At 39.9% G+C, this 21,505-nt stretch overlaps 1 protein-coding gene across 1 annotated transcript in view; it reads right to left on the reverse strand.

Annotated features, from left to right (window-relative positions):
* Window positions 1-21,505, reverse strand: part of EIF2AK4 (eukaryotic translation initiation factor 2 alpha kinase 4) — a 123,037-nt gene that overhangs the window by 69,279 nt on the left and 32,253 nt on the right. The window contains exons 7-11 of the mRNA XM_006831781.1: window positions 14,967-15,082; window positions 9,196-9,353; window positions 7,565-8,100; window positions 2,821-2,927; window positions 1,309-1,466 (exon numbers count right to left, since the gene is read on the reverse strand). Of these exons, the coding sequence (XP_006831844.1) occupies window positions 1,309-1,466; window positions 2,821-2,927; window positions 7,565-8,100; window positions 9,196-9,353; window positions 14,967-15,082 (1,075 nt within the window). The remainder of the gene's footprint in view (window positions 1-1,308; window positions 1,467-2,820; window positions 2,928-7,564; window positions 8,101-9,195; window positions 9,354-14,966; window positions 15,083-21,505) is intronic.

A 21,505-nucleotide genomic window follows, 5' to 3' on the forward strand; every position in this document is an offset into this window, starting at 1 on the left:
CTTGTTATATATGTCCACTAATTATTTCTAAGTACTTGTGAAAAAATGAAGCAATGTTTTACTTAGTACTTGAATCATCCTCTCCTCTTTAAGATAACTATGATCATCCTAACAGAAGGCTATTTTGTCACCTAACAGTACTGTCTACACATTCAAGAAAAGGCTGAATATTTCCCATGGTACTGTAACTTCCTTGTGAAAACTTTCTTTCTGTCTCCGACCACTGCAGAAAAACACTTTTTTTTCTATGTAAAAGTCATCTCCAGTAAGATTAGCATGGACTTTGGAGTCCAGTGATGCTGTCAAGTTGGTTCCAACTCATAGTGACCCTGTATAGGGTTTCCCGTATAGGCTGGTAAGTGTGTACTGCCGACCCTGTGGTTACCAGTCTAGTGCTTACCCTACAGTGCAGAATCCTACACACAGTGGGCCACCTTCATATGTGAAAGATGACATATACCTTATATGGCTTTAATACATAATTGTTGTTGTTGTTATGTGCCGTGGAGTCAGTTCCGACTCATAGTGACCCTGTACAGAGTTTCCGAGGCTGTAAATCTTTACGGGAGCAGAAAGCCTCATCTTTCTCCCGCAGAGCAGCTGATAGTTTCGAGCTGCTGACCTTGTGGTTCACAGCCCGATTCGTAACCACTACGCTACCAGAGAATATATAATATAATATATGTTATATATGGTTAATATATATAATACTGGGTTCCTAAATTCAATAAAAATACTTTAATTATATAAAAGCATTTGAAATACCTTTCTGCAGATAATAAAAGTTACCCAAATAGATTGGAATAAAGAAAGGAAGCCCTAAAAACAGTACACCCTAATAGGACATCACTCATGTTCCAGCTTAATAACAGGTGGAAAAGAAAAGCCATCCAAACCATCTGGAGCCATCCCCAGTTAAAGACCCATCTCTGTTCTAACCTGAGAGCCCTTTTATCCACTGCTATCTAACAACTACTAGAGGAAAAAGAACACTTATCTTTCTGAACCAAAGCACACAAACATGCTTCACTTAGAGGTCTTGACTCCAAATGAAGTGCTATTATAACCATGCTATAGCTAATTTTATTTTCCACGTTAAAATTCTACATCAAGCAAGGAAAGAGCAGTGGCATGCCCTCAATGTATCCAGTATTACTTTAAATAAAGCCTTGTTAATTCTAAGAAGGTGAAGATGATCACAGTTTTAAATGGTGGTACTTAACGTCTCTTCCTGTCCCCGTTAAGTCTTTGCAGAAATGGAACAGAGAAGGATCTCTATTAGGAACTGGGGACATCTCTGTACCACACCTTGATGACAGCTCCAAAGGCCCCTTTGCCAAGAAGTTGTAGTTCTTCAAACTCAATGAAATAGCGTGAAAATTGTTTCTGGGTCTCACTGAAGAATGCAGCACTGGGTAGATGGTTCCTAGGAATCACAGTCTCAACATAATCTTGTCCTCCGGAATCTGATTTATTAACACAAAAAATAAGGGGCAAATAGACTTCATAAAAATATTGGAAGCGCTACAAGATCCAACAAGAGTGTGAGCACCAGAAGAAGGTTCCCAATCAGTAGTTTCAAAAAGTATCACTTACCTGGCAGACCCTTTAATAACGTTTTCCACCTGTTCTCTTTGAAATAGGTAGAAATTTATAATTACTCTCACTTTACAGGTGGGGCTAACAGAGAGCGCATGTGCCTGAATGATTAGTGCCAGAACCCAAAACCCAGGTCTCCTGACCCAGCCCGCAATCTCTCCTGAGCTTCCTTAATCTGCTTGGTCATAATTACGGGGTGACCATCAGAAACTAACTTATCAGTAAGGAAACCCGTTGGTGTTTTTAGCTGCTTTCAAGTTGGTCCCCAACTCATGGTGACCCCAGAGTAGAACTGCTCCATAGGGTTTCTTGTATCTTTCAGGAAGCAGATCACCAGGCCTTTCTTCCAGCGAGCCCCTGCGTGAGTCTGAACCACTAACCTGTTTGGTTAGCAGCAGTTTGCAAACTACTTGACCACCCACACTTCTGAGGGAAGTTTAGTTAGATTCAATAAGGGTGATAAGACAATTAAGAGTCCTGGTGTGGCGCTGCAGGCTAATACACTGGACCACAAGGTTGGTTTGAACCTCAAGGTCAGTGGTTCAAACCCACAAGCAGCTCCATAGAAACTCTACACAAGGTAGCTATGAGTCATAATCGATTCAATGGCACTTAACAACAACAACAACAACAAACACTAAGAGAGGCTATAACAACGGACACTGACGGCATTAATAGCTGCTGGAAAAATCAGGTTGGCAAAATAGTTCCCACCATACAGTAAACATCAACTGAATGGATTTCTGTCCAACTCTGTGTAATCATTGCTGTTAAATCTACTCCAATTTATAGGCACCCTAGGACAGAGAAAAGCTGCCCCATAAGGTTTCCAAGGCTGTTAAACTTTATGGAAGCAGACTATGATATCTTTCTCCCACTGAGTGGATGGTGGATTTAAACCAGTGATCTTACGGTTAGCAGCCAAGTGCTTAACCATTGTACCATTTGTTGTTGTTGTTAAGTGCCGTCAAGTCGGTTCCAACCCATAGCCACTGGTGAGCTTGAACTGCCGACCTTGCAGCTCAAACGCCTTTGCAGTCTGGCGCATTAACCCACAGCACCACACTAGGACTCCGGGACTCCATTGTACCATTAGGGCTCCTTATAGCTCTGTATAAAATAGATTAAATACAGAATTCATGCAGTCTCTTAGGCCTACATACAATTTAAAAATAATTTAACATCAAATAAGGTATCAATAAAGAATGGTACCAGACTCACCTTCAGGACTTTGTTCCAGTAAAGGCATTTTTGGCTGAGGATTTATAAAGCTGTGTTTTAACAATTGCTGAGGACTCCATCTTTCCTTGTCATCCAAGCAAATGCACCTCAGTGAGAGAGAAGGAAGAATCTCAGCAACACACAGAAGAGATGCTAAAGTAGCTCATCCAAGACACTTAACTGTGGGTTCACTTGTTAAAGATATACATCAGAGCATTCATGTCACTCATAAGCCAATTTAAATCAATGAGCATTTCTACAGGTGTTAGTTAGGTGCTGAACACCAGATTGCATACAGGCAATAATAAAATAATAAACAACAACAACAACAAAAAGGGGGGTCTTTGGAGGCAGAAAGACTTACTTTCAAAGAATAATTTATTTTTAAAGTCTAAAAATAGCACAAGTAAACTAGGGATTTTCACTCCTGTGACCAGTTTAATGCATGTTAAACTAGCCTTTCCAGGTGGTAGTTATGTGCCATGGAGTCGGTTCTGACTCATAGCGACCCTGTACAGGGTTTCTGAGGCTGTAAATCTTTACGGGAACTGAAAGCCTCATCTTTCTCCCGTGAAGCAGCTGGTAGTTTTGAACTGCTGACCTTGTGGTTCACAGCCTGATTCGTAACCACTATGCTACTAGAGCTCCTTTAGCCTTTCCAGGGGCTAGTCATAAATACAGCTTTCTAAAGGGAAAGGAAATCAGATAACTGATAGAGGGCTGGGGCCCAGAATGATATAATTTAATGAAGTCTGTTCATCACTGTATGAAATAAGTTGGTAGAATTTAAGGAATACTTTTTACTAACTTTTACCCACATTTTACCAATTACTTTCTTTTATCCCTGTCTCCTTAAGTCTATTTACTATTTAAGTTTCTAATAAAGTTTTTGCTTTGAAATCTTTTTCACTTTATTAATTTTTATTGTTGAAAATATATACACATTAGAGGGTAGTCATGCTTCGACATGGGTGATGAGGCAGGCAATATACAACCAGAGGGAGGCTGGCAGAGGAAAGATGGGGGTGGTGGGAGACACAGGGAGGAACGCAGGGGTTAAAGTGAATTGAGGTAAATGCTGTTAACTGTTGGTGCATGGAAGGGATTGCAAGCATATAATGAAGCAAAGTATATGATTTGTTGAATGTAAAACTTATGATCTGCTCTGTAAACCTTCACTCAATTCACAATAAAAAGTTAAAAAAAAAGAAAGTATATACAGCAAAACATAACACTGGTTCAACAATTTCTACACGTAGTCAGTGATACTGATTATTCTTTAAGTTGTGCAAACATTCTCATCCTTTGTTTCCAAATCATTCGTTCAACATTAACATAAACTGATTGCCTGTCTAACATTTCAAGTTGCTATTGTCAAGTTGAATCCATATAGATAGCTCTTAAAAAGAGCACAGTGCTCAAGGTAGACATTCTTTACTAATTAAGCTAAGCTATTATTTATTTTAATGACTCCAAGAGATATTTTTGGTTTAAAGTTTAAAGATTATTTTAGGGCTATAGTTTTGGGGGTTCATTTAGCCTCAGTGTCTCCAGAAAGTCTGGATTCCATGAGAATATGGAATTTTGTTCCAGTTTTCTTCCTTTTGATTAGGATTCTTTTTTAAAATCTTTGATCAAAATGTTCAATAATGGTAGACAGAAAGTATCCAGTTCTGGTCTCCTGACAAAGGAGGGAGATGTTTATGAAGACAATTAGTCACACATTTACTCCTACTATTCCTGACTCTTTCTGGTTTTGTTTGTATTGAGTGAAAGCACAATCAACTCAATCTCAAACAAGGCATACTGTTAACCTACTGGTTCTCAAATGGGGTCCATGACCAGCAGCCCCAGTAGCATCATCTGGAGGATTTGTAAGAACTATATATTCTTCCTACCCTACACCTACTCAATAAGCAACTCTGGGAGTACGGACAGTAATCTGTAGTTGAAGAAATGCTTCAGGAGATTTCTATCTAAACTAAGGCCTGAAAACCACTGTTCTCACTAATCTAAGCTGTGTAGGTCCCACAATGATGACCCAATTATTACTACTTGGTAGCGCTTGACCCTAGTTATAAATAATGTACTTAAAAAACACACTGTGAGTTCTGGACTTAAAAATCTCTATGTATAAAATGAATTAGTTCACTCTGGTTCAATCCCTGCCTGAGAATTTGCATTTCCATCCCATACGTAATCCACTGTTGTTGAGCTGATTCCTACTCATAGCGCTCCTACAGACAGAGCAGAACTCCCCCATACGCCTTCCAAGGCTGTAAATTTCTACAGAAGCAGACTGCCGCATCTTTCTCTTATGAAGCAGCTGATGGGTCTGAACTGCTGACATTTCAGTTCTCAGCTGAGTGCTTAACCACTGCACCACCAAGGCTCCTCTCCACAGACATACTGAATCAGAATCTACATTTTAAGAAGACCCTCATTAGTGGTTCTTTCACCTTATTTTCTTGTATACCACGTTAGCTAGCCTTACTGTTAGGTTGTGTGGTGGTTATGAATCAGGCTGCGAACCTCAAGGTCGGCAGTTTGAAACTACCAGCGGTTCCGCGGGAGAAAGATGAGGTGTTCTGCTCCCGTAAAGATTTACAACCTTGGAAACCCTGTGCAGGGTCACTGTGAGTAGGAACAAACTCCACGATACTTAACAACAACAACTGTTAGGTTGCAACTAAATAAAGAAATATTTTAAAGTTCTATTGCATTGAAAAGAAATAAAAAAAGATTTATTTTAAAGTATTAAAAATCTTTTTTTTTAAAGCATGAAAATATCCCAAAGTAAGCACCCTTCCACAATTATATGTATGTCACATCTAGTTCTATTTACATGTAAGTGCAGGCACTTGCACATTTGTAATGAGTAAGATAACAAGTGACAGGAAATAATAGTATTGATGAGGTCAACTGGAGACTGGGATAAATGGGGACAGAGAAAGAAATGTGAAGGATAAGAGAAAAGGAGGCAGTGGATGAAGTAGATAAAAATGAATGGTTGGAAAAATGAGGAGGTGGAAAACAAGACAGAATGTCAAAAAGGGATGAAACCTTCAAAAAGCTAAACATGGAACTATCCAGCAATTTCTCACCTAATGGCTCCATAATAATTGTGTGGACTGCAAACCACAAGGTTGGCAGTTCGAGTCCACCAGCCACTGTGCAGGAGAACAATGAGGCTTTCTGCGCCTACAGATTTACAGCCTAGGAAACTCTATACAGAATCACTATGCATGGGAACGGACTTGACGGCACTTAATAACAACAACAACAATATACCAAAGAGACTTGGAAGCAGTGATGCAAGTACAACTACACAACACTGGTCATCACATCACTGGTCACCATCGTCAACAGGAAGAAACAGCCTAAATGCCCATCAACACTTGGCTGGCTAAACAAAACGTGGTGTATCTATACAACATTACTCAGCCACAAAAAGAAAATAATTCCTTAAGCATGCTACAACATGGATGAAGTTTCCGAAGAGCAAAAAGACAAATATTATCTGATTTCACACTTATGAAATACCTAGAACAGGCAAATGTCTGGAGACCAAAGTTTATCAGGGATTGCCAAGGGTGATAGGGAGGGAAAAGGGAATGTTCAGGAAGCAGTGAATTTCTGTTTGTGGTGATGGAAAATTTAGCGACAGATAATGGTGATATACTTTGTAGACCATGATTAATGTAATTGATGCCACTAAATTTCAAATTGGCAAATGTTGTGCTATGTGTATGTTCACTATTTTTTTTAAATCTAAAAAGCAATACAATTTTGTTCTTTTTAACTTTTAAAAAGAAAAGCATTGATTTGTCAGTTATAGATGATGTAACATTTTGCTAGTTGGAATTTTTTTAAAGGCTTATGATGTTTTCTGACTAACACAAGTGTTTCTACTCATTTTATGCTCTAATAATTATCACTTATATTGTGAGTTTTTCATAGCTTAGCAAACCCTTCAACTTTGCAAAACAAATATGTAAGCGCAAAAAAAAGTTGGGGGAGTAGGGTGGGGAGGGATAAAGTTAGTCCAGGTCCACTCTACAAGAAGGGAAGCCTGCGCCAGGGGTGTATCTGGCAAAACCCACTTTGCAGGGATCTTATTTCCCACTTAACACAGAAACTGGGAGTACTGAGCTTTGGCTTGGACTGGGAACAGAGGCAGCGTTACACTAGAAAAGACTGAAGAACCTGAACAAAGCTCCTCAGTAAAGATTCTCTCAAACTGGATGAACCGTGCCCTGTAATTACACATGCACCTGTAATTCATAGGCACCCCAAACCTTCTCTGCCTAGAGTAAAGAAGTCATTTGCATTTTACAACTTAGCTGAATGAGACATTGCTAATGAAGAATGGTTTAGAACAGGGGGTAGGAACACACTCCTAAAGCTGCTTTGTCAATTAAGAGGCCTGTCTGTGATCCCTTTGGAACCAGCAGCAAAGGCAAACAGAGAGGGTCTTCTGTTTGGTATACCCAGGGCATTCCTCACCATAGTAATTCCTACTAACACCCTCCAGGGAGTCACCCAAACTAGTTTTAGTGAATCTAGGAAAATGTGGGTGTTAAGGGGGTTAATAAACATATGGAAACGAGAAAATATGAGGCTGGGAAAGTGTCAGAGCAAAGAGTAAACTATAATCCGATTTCCCTCCATCCGGCACTTCACAGAAAGTACTCAGTATATTCCCAGGAATAAAATTTGGTTTAAGATTCTTAGTGATACTCACTTCTTTAGAAAGTCTTGAAAGTCAGCTGGTAAGTCACCAGGGATGGTCACAGGATACTCTTCACACTCTTGGCCTTGGCTGAGGGAGAGGAGTAAAAGGCCAAGACGCCAAACATCCCCTTTCTTCCCTGCTTTATAAGGCAAGACGCTGTCACTAAAACGAACTCTTGTTTGCTCAAAGACATCCTCCTTGCAGATGTCGGCTAGGCGCTTAGAAATGCTGTAGTCCGTGATCTTGATGGTACCCTTTGTGTCCACCAAGACATTGGATGTGCTCAGAACCTTGTGCACCACAGAATTATTGTGCAAATACTCAAGGCCTGCCAGGAGCTGAGATGCGTACCTGCGAAGCTGATGCACAGGTATAGGGCCTGAGTGGCCCAGGTGTGTGGCGAGAGAGATCCCACTGATGTGCTCCACTAAAATGTCCACCACAATGGAGTTGTCGTGTTCCTTGAGATTTATCGCAATGTAGCGTACTACATTAGGGTGATTCAATTTCACCAGAGAATTGAATTCTGCTTCTGCCCCTTGAATCTGGTATGTAAGAAAACAATAAAATCAACCTGGATTGACCAATGTGAGTGGTGTTCCACTTCAAAAGTGAAGCATCTGAAGAGAATCTATCTTTAAAGGAGAGACGGTGGACATGTCTTCCCCAAATCTGTAAAGTCAAATAGCTCATAAAGATGAAAAAAAAAACAATGTTAATTTTCAACTACTTTTTAATCCCAAAACCTAGTCTAGAAATCCTAAAAATTAGCGAACAGCTTTTAAATGCAATTTCTTTTGGGACATGGCCACTAGAAGAAAAAAGAAACATTACTTTTTCAGATTGTAGATTTACTGTCAGAATTCTACAGTGTACTAGTTAAAAAACAACAACAAACCCACAACGCAAAACACTCCCAAATTGTCTATATTGCCACCACCCAATGATAAGGCTTGTGATTTTACTTCCAGTTACATACACATTGATACAGTTCATTATAAATGCTCTCTGATATAACACTGTAACATGCAATATTAATGCTCTTCTCAAGCTCTGTATTATAAATTAACTGTAAAGGTCTCCAGTCTTCCAAAATGGTTTTGAAGCAGCATTTTAAGAGTGGAGAAGATAGAAATGAATGCAAAAAGCATTATTTATGAAATACAAATTAGTATTTGTAATACAAAGGAGAGTTGGCTGCTGATCCCCTAATAAAGCTGGAGAAAGAGGTTAGTTAGGGCAGTTGTAAAAGTTCTGACCATGTGACAGTTCCAAAAGCAGCAGCAACTGGTTGAGAAAACCCAAGCAAAGAAGGTGCTGGTCCCCCACTGTCCCCTCTGGCTAAAGGGATCTCACATCACAGATCATCTTTGTGAGAGAAGCAAATGCTGAGCTATTATGTTCTGTCATCTCACAGAACTTCCAGAAGGAGCCCTGGAGGCTGTAATTGCAAGGTCAGTGGTTCACACCCACCAGTTGCTGTACAGGAGATGATGAGGTAGTCTGCTCCCAAGAAGACTTACTGTCTTGGAAACCTTATGGAGCAGTTCTATTCTGTCTCTATGAGTTGGAATCGACTTGATCACACTGGGTGGGAACACTTCAAAACTGGGTCTTTTGTTCAGTCATGTAACACCTACCTGCTTTTTGCACTTATCAATCTTCTCTTTTTCTTGACTGGTAAGGAAGGGGCCTGTTTTTTTCTGCCACTGAAGGACCCATTCATACAGTAAGACAAAGCTGCCAGTGGCTGTTTCCAAAGCATTATAGACAGACTTTCCCAGCTGCTCATCACTGCCTGTGTATTAAGCAGAAAATGTAATTAAATCTCACTGGTGTGTTTTCTGTGAGAAAAAAGAAGGAAAAAATAAACATTCATTCATTCAACAATGGATACCATGTAATAACTATGAAAAAAATTTCATATAGTATGCATTTTTATAACAGCTTTTTATATTTAATAATATGCTCTAATCTCTAAAATGTTAACTTTTACAAGGGTACAAGAATCAACAATGATACCAGATAAAATAAAGAGAATAATGTTGTATAATATTAGCCATTATTCACAATGTTACTTCCATAACCAATTCACCTCTGATGGCAGCCTATTGGTGCAATAATGTTACTTCACACAGCTCAACTCATCTAAAATGATTGACCCTAGAGATAGAAACCTCTCCATCAGGGCCTTTCTATAACTGTACATTAGTGTGCACAGTAAAAACAGATTCTGGTAATTTGGAAATTTGACTACATCAATGACTTTCTAAACACAAAATCTGAACACATTCGGTAAATACAAACTGGCCAGTGGTTTTGATTGAGGGAAGGAACTAGAAATGGCAATTTACATTTGAAGCTAGAGAAGCAGATACATTTATTTAGTGATAGACATATGTTTTCCATTTGTATCTACGTATGGTGTAGTGAAATAACTAACATCTCTTCCAGCCACAGTCTATTAACTCCCACTAAACAACGTGTCTGCCTTGCTGGGTTTGGGTAAGAAAAGGTAGGAGAAAACACTGATAGGATGTTATGGTTCAGCTGTGGATGCTAAGAGAGTTCATTATGATTATAAAAACTTGAAACTCTAGCATGAATATAAAGTGAGCCAGCTCAGAAGCAGGAAAGTGGTGATCACACTACCATCAAAGAAAGACAGCCAGGAGTGGAACATGTCCTTTAGACCAAAGATCCCTGTGCATTGAACTTCCTCAACCCAGGGACAGAGAGCTGTGATATCAGAGGAGTGGTAGAGGAAGAGCAGCAGCAACAGAACCAAGACCCAGGACACACGAGAGAGCAGTGGGCTTCCCAGCACATGGAGCAAGTAAAGCTGAGTGGCTCTGGGCAGGAAGCTTGCTTGTAGAATGGTATGCCTCCAGGCACGTAAGTTGGAGAGCTAGTTTGCTGACACATGGAGCTAGAGCTGAGAGCCTTTAGGCTGAGGCTTATGGTGGAGTGGTGTGTCCTGTGGGCATTTATCAGCAGCTGACTGAAACAATTGTGCCCTGAGCATTTTTTGATCCTGTATTGTAACCTGTTAACTTCCCCATTAAATCCCATAACTCTGAGTATGGTGTCTGGGTTCTGTGTGGCCACTGCAATGTATGATTGAACTCAGTTGAATAGAGAAAGTCTGGGAGGAATGGTTGTTACTTCATATTTTTGTACTGGGAGAGTTACACTTCTTTAATTCCAAAAATTCTCTGCAGGTTAATGGGCTGGACTGCAAGGTTGGTTTTGAATAGCAAAGTTGGCGGTTCAAGTTCATCAGCTGCTCCTCAGAAAGTCTATACAGGGTTGCTAAGAGTTGGAACTGACTAGATGGCACTTAACAACAACACCATTTTCACTGAAGACTATAATAGAACATTACCAAAAAAACCTGGAGAGTGGAGAAAAACATTACCTATAATACCATCATTTTGTATTGCTTTTCTTCTAGTTTCCCCTATAGTACCACCATACCCTCCCTTACCAAGCCATAGTATGTATGTGTGTGTGTATATATACATAGTATGTATGCATAGAATATTTGTTGTTGTTAAGTACCTTTCAGTCAGATGCGACTCATAAAGACCCTGTATAGGGTTTCTGAGGAGCAGCTGATGAGTTTGAACCACCAACCTTGTGGTTTAAAATGGACCATATGGTTGAGTGCTTATCTTACAGCACCACACCAGGATTCCATATATATGTAGGCTTTTCCATCTTTGGCATGATTTACATTTTGGACTGAATAATCCTTTGCTGTAAGGGGCAATCTTGTGTACTACAAGATATTTGGCAGAACCCCTGGCCTCTACCCACTAGCCCATTCCTCTCCCTGCTGTGATCATCAAAAATGTCTCTAAACAGAGACACAACAATGATGTGGTATGTTTAATAAACCAAGGACCTTTTTTAAAATTATGTTACTTTCTTATATTAATTAGCCAATCATCTGAAATGATGACAGAGGAGTGGACATGATAGACCAAACCATAGTTTATTCTCTTTTTCTTTTGTTCTTATTCATCAGTAAACGTCTTGTAAAGGGCAAAATTACCCCCGATACATAGTTTTCTCTTAGCATATATGTAAAAGTTTTCCATATGCTACATTGCTTTCATACCAAAACATTATTTAAAAGGAAACATTGAGAATTATTTTTTCCACCTGAAAACTTAAAGGTGAAATAATTTGTATAATAAGACAAAGTAGTTTTAGCAAAAATACTTTGGAGAAAGGGATGAACTAACTCACCTAAATTTTTAACTGAGAAGCAGTTTCTACTTTATAGAAATGCTCACAGTTTATAGATTTGAATTAAAATGATCTGTTATGCTTGTCACAAACAACTCTTGACACTCTTAGCCCAAACCAAAAATAAACAAACAAAAATACCATTTGCCAGCCGAGTCAATTCTGACTCGTGGTGACTATATAGGATAGGGTAGAACTGTCTCACAGGGTTTCCAAGGCTGTAATCTTATGGAAGCAGATGGCCACCATTTTTCACCCACAGAACAGCTGGTGGACGTGAATGGCTAACCTTTATGTTAGCAGGCAAGCACTAGCCACTGTGTCACTGGGGCTCCTTCACTCTTAGCCTAATGCAGGGACAAACCCTGATGTTTGAAGATTTGTCAACCAAAAGAAGCAACCTGTGTGGAATGTGAAATTTAAGTGGTTACACATGGAAGACCCATGATATTGAATGTTTATGGGATAGAGTACGATATCATTTACATAAGGCTTAATGGAATGTGTTTGGTATACAGTGTGACATCTTGCAATATCTATCTCTCCAACTGGGAGTAGGGAGACATTTTGTAATTGCTGGATTTGGGGGGGTACTATGCTTTTCTTGGACTCCTGGTATGGTGCTGTAGGATAAGTACTGGACTGCAAACTACAAGGTTTGTGGTTCAAACCCACCAGCTGCTCTCTGGAAACCTACCAGCTGTGCCTCAATACTGACTAGAGGTCACTTAATAAAACAGAAACACTTTTATTATTGCCATCTTCTTTCTACCACTTTTGCATGATGGGGATACTAAAAAGGACAAAAGAACACGCTGCAATGACACTAAAAGAAAACACGCTGCAATGACACTAAAAGAAAACCCGTTACCAAAAAACCTCTCATTGGTAGTTGATATATACTAACAGTGATCGTTTATAAAGATACTCTTTATATTGCTTTACTAATCAATAACATCATGATCAACAGAGAAAAGATTGAAGTTCTCTAAGACGTCATTTTGCTTGGATCCACACTGACACTTATGAAAACTAAAGTCAGGAAATCAAACAACATGTTGCATTAGGCAAATCTGCTCCAAAAGACCTCTTTAGCGTGTTAAAGAACAAAGACGCCAGTTTGAGGACTAAGGCACGCTTGACCCAAATCATGGTATTTTCAATCACATCTTATGCATATGAAGGTTAGACAATGAATAAGAAAGATGGTAGAAGTATCGATGCATCTGAATCACAGTGTTGGAGAAGAATATTGAAAGTACCTCGGACTATCAGAAGAACAAACAAATCTGTTCAAACAAATACTCTGGAAGAAGTATAGCTAGAATGCTCCTGAGAAGCGAGGATGGCAAGGCTTTGCCTCTCTTTTTTAGGACATATTATCAGGAGGGACCAGTCCCTGGTGAAGGACATCATGTTGGATAAAGTGGAGGGTCGGAGGAACAGAGGAAGACCCACAGTGAGATGGACTGACATAGTGACAACAACAATGGGCTCAAACAACAATTATGAGCATGGCGCAGGACCAAATCGTGTTGCGTTCTCCATACATAGGGTCATTCTGAGTAGGACCTGACTTTACAGCACATAACAACAATGAACAACCTAGTACTCTATCCACATGCATAATGTAAGCTCCCTCTTCTCCCTAGTTCTAACAGTTATAAACTCAAAACCAAAAATGAATTGACTTTTTATAAATAAAACATTTCTTATAAACCTAGGGAATATTTTTTAAAAACTAGACCTATTGAGAGAAAAAAAATGGCAATTTTATGAAAATTTCTCAAATTGAAAATTTATCTCCCTAATGAGAGTATTAACCAAGGTGAATCAGTTTAATGAGTACCTGTGAGAATAAGAGACTGAGCTAAGGGAATAAGTAATATGCAGTTGAATTCATTTGCCTTCCTCATTGCCCCAGATTTTTGTAGTGTGTGTTACATGATTGTTACAATTCCATGAATCAGAAATGTCTCTGAGTTAAGTAAGGTCAGTGTCTGGTCCAAAGACAATCATCACCTCTACCAACATCTTAAACCTGCCCAAATGGTGCTTTGGCCTGACATGGAAGGCTCTATGTGTCTGTACTGCCCCGGCTACTTTTGGTCACCCAGGGTTAGGTGTGCAAATCAGATTATTCAGATGTTTGGGTTTTTCTCCTCCACCTGCTACCTGTTCCCTGGTCACTACTTGCATATATGTAAGTCATTAAAGAGGCAGAGAAAAAGACACCAAAGAAGTAAACTCAATTTAGACCATGTAGCTACCTGTTCACTCTGGTAAAAACAGCCAAGGGATTGAAAATCACAGTTAATTACCAAATTTAATACTTGCAAGTGATCTTTACCAATTGATGGCCATTATCTGTATAGTAGAAAAAGGTGATGCTTGCTTAGGACGAAGGAAGAAGATACTGCAAACGTGATTTTAATATAAACTATTCAAATGCAAATTGCAGAATAAGCTTTACTCTAAATAGCCATGAATAGAGAAAGCTGATCAATAAAACACATAAAATATAAAGTGGTTTTCCTGGTCAGATACAACATATCAAACAGGAAATTGCCCAAGCAGCTAGGAATCAACTTAAGAAAATAAGATTTGGTTATTAAAGATCAACAGGCATTAGAATTTACTTTGCTATACATATTTTTTTAATCAGTAAGAGATGCACAAAATACAAAATTCTATTGATTTATAATATTTCTACCATTTTGTTTCAAAAGGCTTGGATATTAATAATGACAATTTAAAAAAATCATAGTAAGTAAATACACAGGTATCAAAACATTTGCCACTTCACAACATTCACATGTATGGTCCAGTGACATTAATTACATCATCATGTTCAGCCATCACCATTAACTGTTCCCAGATTTTTTTCATCATCCTTCACAGAAGCTGTGTCCTCTACACATTGGGATGATGATAAATTTAAATCTTGCTAATAATATTTCCAAAAGCATAGGTATTTATTTCTATTTTACTCTAGTGACTTCTGCTTCTGGTCATTAGGAATGGCTGTCAGAATGACTGGCTCCTGGTTTGGTAGTCTTCCTTGGACTGTGCTAGACACAGTCTCTATCATATTCTGCTCCCTCATGATTAACTTTGCCTTTAGAAACATTTCAGTGAACTTGGCTCGTTTACTCACCAATACATTTTCCTTTGTGCACCATGAGCTGATCAGGACTGCCCACAGAGAAATACAGCATTTCACAAGAGCCAGGAGAATCTTCACTGCTACATATAGAATACTCACGTTCTCGCCTTAAAAAGAAATTTGGACAATGAACTGTTTGTTTTGTTTTGAATTTAAGTTTGAACATAGGAAACCTTGCCCCTACAGTTCCCCTGTTTGTTAGCCCATTCATAATCTGACACCTGTCTCCACTAGGAATTGAGTTAGTTGACGGTATCAATAGGAGTGATACTCCTAAACTTAGATCTGTGCTGTGCACTATGGTAGCCACTAGCCATATGTTTCCATTTATAACTTAAATAAGATTAAGTAAAATGAAAGCTTCAGCTCCTCGATTACAGTAACCACATGTTGGATGAGATCGGGAGCATTCAGGGTGGCATGGCTGGCCATAGACAGTAACCACATGTCAATTACTCAATAACTATAAGTGGCTGTTATTTGGAGAGCAAAGATTTAGAGCATTTTCATCAATGCAGAAACTTTAACTGGGTAGTAGTGAAACACAATTCAGCTCAATTCCACACTGATCCCACATCTCTCTCCATTCTCACACACATGCACATCTGCATAAAGCGGAAAACCTAGGGGGTTTGGAGTCCACTACAAGATCTTGGTTTCCAACTGGGTCCTCAACTAATGAAGCCTCATTTAGTCTCTTGTCTTTGATAGATATCCCTTCCCATTGCCCTCCACAACTTCTCAAAAACATTCACAATCCAACTCCTCCCTCCCTCTCTGTTTCTATTGTTTTTTTTTTTTCCTGGCTGGGGAGTAATAGTTGGAAAGGTAGACTGTAATACTAATTAAATTGAGGGAGAGTTTGCAGGGAAGAGTTTTTGATGGTCAAGATTAGACACTTTCAAGAGACGTCTTGATGAGGAACATGGACAGATGTCTTCCACCCCAAATTCCCCTCACTCAATCCACCCACTTCCCCTCATTCTTTGTATTCAGACTTCTATACTTGCTGACTTTATTTTCTCACTTTCGAGTTACGTCTGATGACACTGTAAAGTCAGTAAAACTACCACCTCTCTCCCACCACACTCACGTGATCACTCCCCTTTAGTTATTTTATTTTGGTTGGTAGGAGTCCTGGTGAGGCATTGTAGGATAAGCACTGGACTGCTAATCACAAGTCCAGTGTTTCAAATCCACCAGATGCACCTCAGAAACCCTATACAGGGTTACTATAAATTGAACCCAAGTCGAAGGCACTTAACAACATAGTCATCCATTCTTTCTCACTGGCCAGAAACTTGTGAATCACCCTTGGCTGCTCATTATCCTGCATCTAATTAGTCCTCTGGTATGGAGCTGTAGAATAAGCACTGAACTGCAAGGTCAGTTTGAATTGCAAGGTCAGTAGTTCAAACTCACCAAGGGCTCCTTGGAAAACCTATACAGGGTCACTATGAGTTGTAACTGACTTGATGGAACTTCCCAACGACAACAATTAATCCCCAAGTACCATCCTTTCCTCTCTTTTCCTTCTCCCTATTCAGGTCATTACCAAGTTTGTCCTGGACACGTGCAATGTTCCATAATAAGTGGTCTCTCCACTTCCCAGCCTGTGCATCTCCCCTTACTGGCCCATGCCATACTGCTGCTAACACTATTATGACACAGACCACTGAACTCGTACCACAGATGGGTCTGCATATTATAAACACCACCAGCCGCTCCTCAGAAATGATTCACGGTTGTTATGAGTTGGAACCGACTTGACGGCACTTACCAACAATGATATTAAATGATATTCTAGACGTATTATCCAGAAGCACCTCTACATCAGTTGTGCCCCCTCTGACAGTGGGTGCTAATAGTCATTTAAAACTAGATGTCCCAGTGTGGTGCTGCAAAATAACGCGCTGGACCACAAGCTTGGTTTGAACTGCAAGGTTGGTGGTTCTAACTCACCAGTCACTCTTCAGAAACCCTAGACAGGGTCACTCTGAGTCAGAACTGACATGAAGGCACTTAACAACAAATCTTTTTATTCTTTGGTTAACAATGTCTTAAGACTATTTTTTGAAACATTTTATTGTAGTTTGTGTGACAATATATTGTTGTTGTTATGTGCCGTGGAGTCGGTTCCGACTCATAACGACCCTGTACAGGGTTTCCAAGGCTGTAAATCTTTACGGGAGCAGAAAGCCTCATCTTTTTCCGGCGGAACAGCTGGTAGTTTCGAACTGCTGACCTTGTGATTCGCAGCCTGATTTGTAACCACTACGCTACCATTGTAGTTTGGGTGACAATATATAGAGTACATTTATTTTGCACTCAACAATTTACACCCAATTTCTTTCATGACATTGGTTGTAACCCTCTCAGTGTAACAGCACTCTTCCCACTTCCTACCTGTGTGGGTTCCCTGTTTCCATCCATCCTTCTTGCCTGCCACTTCCTGCCTTCTGAGCTTTGGTTTGGGACAAATATATCCTTTTGGTCTGAAATGGTTGATCGTACTGAAGAATAAATGCCATGTGCTAACACTTAAATTTAAGATATTTTAGGAATATTATTAACCCTATCATGGCTGATAAATATCAAGACAACAGAGTGTTAAAAGAGTGTGGTTAGAAAAGATCTATCTATCTAGGGAATCCTGGTGTGGCGGTCGATGTAGGATAAGCACTGGACTGCTAATCGCAAGGTCTGAGGTTCAGACCCACCAGCCATTTCGTGGAAGCACTATACAGGGTCACTCTGAGTTGGAATTGACTTAATGGCACTTAAGTCAACAACTATATATATATATTTGTTTTGTATATTGTTGTTGCTAAGTGTCGTCAAGTCGGTTCCTACTCATAACGAACCAGTATAGGATTTACAAGAAGGATCTGGTGAGTTTGAACTGCAACCCTGTGGTCCAGTGCTTATCCTCCAGTGCTTATCACCACACCAGGACTCCATTTTATACATATATGTGTCTATTCTTTCACCATACTTATTCAACCTGTATGCTGAGCAAATAATCCGAGAAGCTGGGTTCTATGAAGGAAAACGTGGTATCAGGATTGGAGGAAGACTCATTAACAACCTTGCTTGCTGAAAGTGAAGAGGACTTAAAACATTTACTGATGAAGATCAAAGAGCACAGCTTTCAGTATGGATTGCATCTCAATGTAAACAAAAATCCTCACCACTGGACCAATAAACAACATTCTTATCAATGGAGAAAAGATTGAAGTTGTCAAGGACTTCATTCTTCTTGGATCAACTATCAACACTCACGGAAGCAGCAGTCAAGAAATCAAATGATGTATTGCATTAGGCAAATCTGCTGCACAATATCTTTTTAAAGTGTTGAAGAGCAAAGACGTCAGCTTGAAGACTAAGGTGTGCCTGACCCAAGCCATGGTATTTTCAATATCTCATATGCATGCGAAAGCTGGACAGTAAATAAGGAAGACCATAGAAGAATTGAAGCTTTTGAGTTCTGGTGTTGAAGGAGAATACTGAAAGTGCCATGGGCTGCCAAAAGAACCAATAGATCTGTTTTTGAAGAAGAGCAGCCAGAGTGCTCCTTGGAGGCCAGGATGGCCAAACTACGCCTCTCATACTTTGGACATATTGTCAGGAAGGACCAGTCGCTGGAGAAGGATATCATGTTTGGTAAGGTGGAGGGTCAAAGAAAAAGAGGAAGACCCCAATGAGATGGATTGGCCAAGTGGCAGCATCGATGGATTCAAGTGTGGCAACAGTAGTGAGGTTGGCCCAGGATCGGGCAGTGTTTCGTTCTGCTGTGCATAGGATCGTTATGGGTCAGTAACGACTCGATGGCACCTAACAACAACAACAACACATATTATTAAGACTAGAACACAGACCATTTTAAAAATGAAAGTGGCTATAAAATGACGAATGTCACATGGGATAGATTATCTGACAACAGAAACAGTATTTAACAACTGGGTTTATAACAACCTTTGGGTTCATTCATATGTAAAACAGCTTCTGAATTCAAGCAGGATCATCATCATAAGTAGTGATTAGAAGTAATGACACGATAGTTTCATCTTCCAACAATTTTTCCTAGGATTATGGAACAATCCCGGGAGTTTGTGATATTATTTAAAAAAAAATCACTCATATTATCAGTTTTTTAGAATGGCAGTATATATATATATATATATATATCATGCTCAAATAAAGATGCTTGATGCAAAATTGCTGAATAATTATTAACTAGGTTTTAAAGAGGACAGAGAATTTCACATAATATAAATTTAAAGACTAAATTAGGCATACAAGACCCTGACATTCCCAATAGAAGAAAAGATGATAAAGAAAAAGCCCAGTGGCAAGAAGAGAGGTGGCTATTTGTTAAGCGGGGACTTAAGAAAGATTGCTTTGTTATTATGGTGGTCCCAAAGCAAACATTTGGTGTACAGAAGCAATGGTACTACAGTTTCATCGTCAATGATCTCTCCTGGAATTATGGAATATTCATAAATGTAGACGGCTGGGACAGGATAGAGAAAGGATAGCTCCACCTTAGCCATATGGGGCCCAGGACATCCTCACCTTCCTGCCTAACTCATCAGGATGCCTTAAAAAGTCTATTTCTTGCTCCCTCAATTTGAAACTCTGCAGTATGTGGAAATAGGGTTCACAAGAGTTCCTGATATTACTTCATTTGAGGTGAACAGCCTATGCCCCTATAGAACCTACTAGAGAAACGGAAAACAGGTTTAGAGAGATGAATTAAGGATCCCTTTAGCCTCCCACCCATATCCTTTACACTTTAGGTGGTTCCCTCTTTTTGAGGGGAGAGGAAGGAATCTCATGTCTTACATTTATTCACTCAATTATCCTTTTTCTATAAGGATGAAAAGATAGCAGTTACCATACCCTGGTTTTAGGATAGGGAAAAAACGTAGGAGATAACCTAATCTTATTGTTGTTTGTTGTTGGGGTGCTTGAGCTGGTTCCAAACTCATAGTGACCCTGCATAGGGTTCCTGAGGAGCAGCTGGTGAGTTTGAACTGCCAACCTTGCAGTTCAGCGCATTATCCTGCCGAGCCACACCAGGCCTCCCAACTTGATCTTATTAGATGGTGGAAACAGGAGTAGAACCCAGTGAGTAGAATCCTAGATTCTGGGCTATACACTTCTAGTTAATAATGTGAAAAGATGGCAAGTCTGAATATGTGAAAATGTTTCCCTACTCTGACTTATTTATAAAGATTTTGTTGTTTCTCCTGAAAAGCTCAAAGTGCCCCCTCTATAAAGGTACAACAAAGGTTTACTTTACAAAAGACAACTTGAAGAACACAGAAAATAAAGTTCTTCCACAGAGGCACAGATATGTCAGTGAAAAGATGGGCAAATAGGTCAGGCCCTTAAACTCTTTCCACTAGAATAGAGGGTCAGCCTCCCCCGTGCCCTCCCACCCCCATCATGTCCTAGCAATGGAAACCTTAAGTTAAACAAAACCTTACTGATACTCAATATATTCCACAGATTAAAGTCGAGTTGCCTGGTTAAAGAGGCTGCAGGCCTTAAGAGTACCCAAGCGTTTTCTTCATTCTTTCTATTGTCTTTCCTTCTCTCTTCCTCCTTCCATCAGGAATTTATTGAGCACCTATACTTGATCTGTCTGGCACTGTTCTAGGCACGGAGGGAAGCACCAATGAGGACCTTGCTCTTCCAAATTCAATGGTCTCACGAAAGGAGACTGACAATAAAAAAGCGCACAAATTAGTATCAAGTGCTGTGGATACAGAATTGAATCACAAATGAAGATGCAGGAGGGAGGCAGAGAGGGTTCTCAGGAAAGGCAGTGCTGAGGAGCTCACCATTATGGGGAGATCTGAAGATAAGAAAGAACAAACCATGCAAAGTGCCAGAGCTCCAGGTCTGACCTTGAGGTGCTCAAGGGGCTGAAAGATCAGTGAGGGTGAGAAAGTTGGAAAGAACAGTATAAAAGGAGCCTGAAGACCACTTCTCTATTTTCCCTTCCTTATGCTACCCATTCTTCACTTGCAGCCAGGATGAACTTTATAAAATATGAGTCAGATGGGATCAGATCCCTGCTTAAAACTTCCAAAGGCTTCACATTACATCTGATCTCAGGGACCTGCCAACAAAGCCCTCTGCGGCCTGCTCTGGCCTGTCCTCTCGGAAGTACTCTCCCACGCCCACTTATTCTAACCACACTGTCCTGTCCTATTTAGTGAGCTTGGCATATGGCAAGCCTGTGGAGTCTCAGGTCTTCTGCACCAGCTGTTGCCTGCAGTGAGGATGCTGCTCTTCCAGTCTCCGTGTAGCTGGCTCCTCCTCCAAACACCCAACCTAAGCTCCCCATTCAACCTACTTTATTTAACTCTGTATACCACTGATCACTATCTGACGGTTTCTTGCTTACTTGTGTACAACTAGAACAAAAACTCCATGAAAGCAGAGTCCTTCTTAATCTTGTTTACTGAATCCCTGGGACTCAGAAGAGTGCCTGGCACAGAGCAAGTACTAACAAATAT

The sequence above is a fragment of the Chrysochloris asiatica genome, unplaced genomic scaffold (assembly GCF_000296735.1).
Source record: "Chrysochloris asiatica unplaced genomic scaffold, ChrAsi1.0 scaffold00004, whole genome shotgun sequence".
NCBI classification, from domain to species: Eukaryota; Metazoa; Chordata; class Mammalia; order Afrosoricida; family Chrysochloridae; genus Chrysochloris; species Chrysochloris asiatica.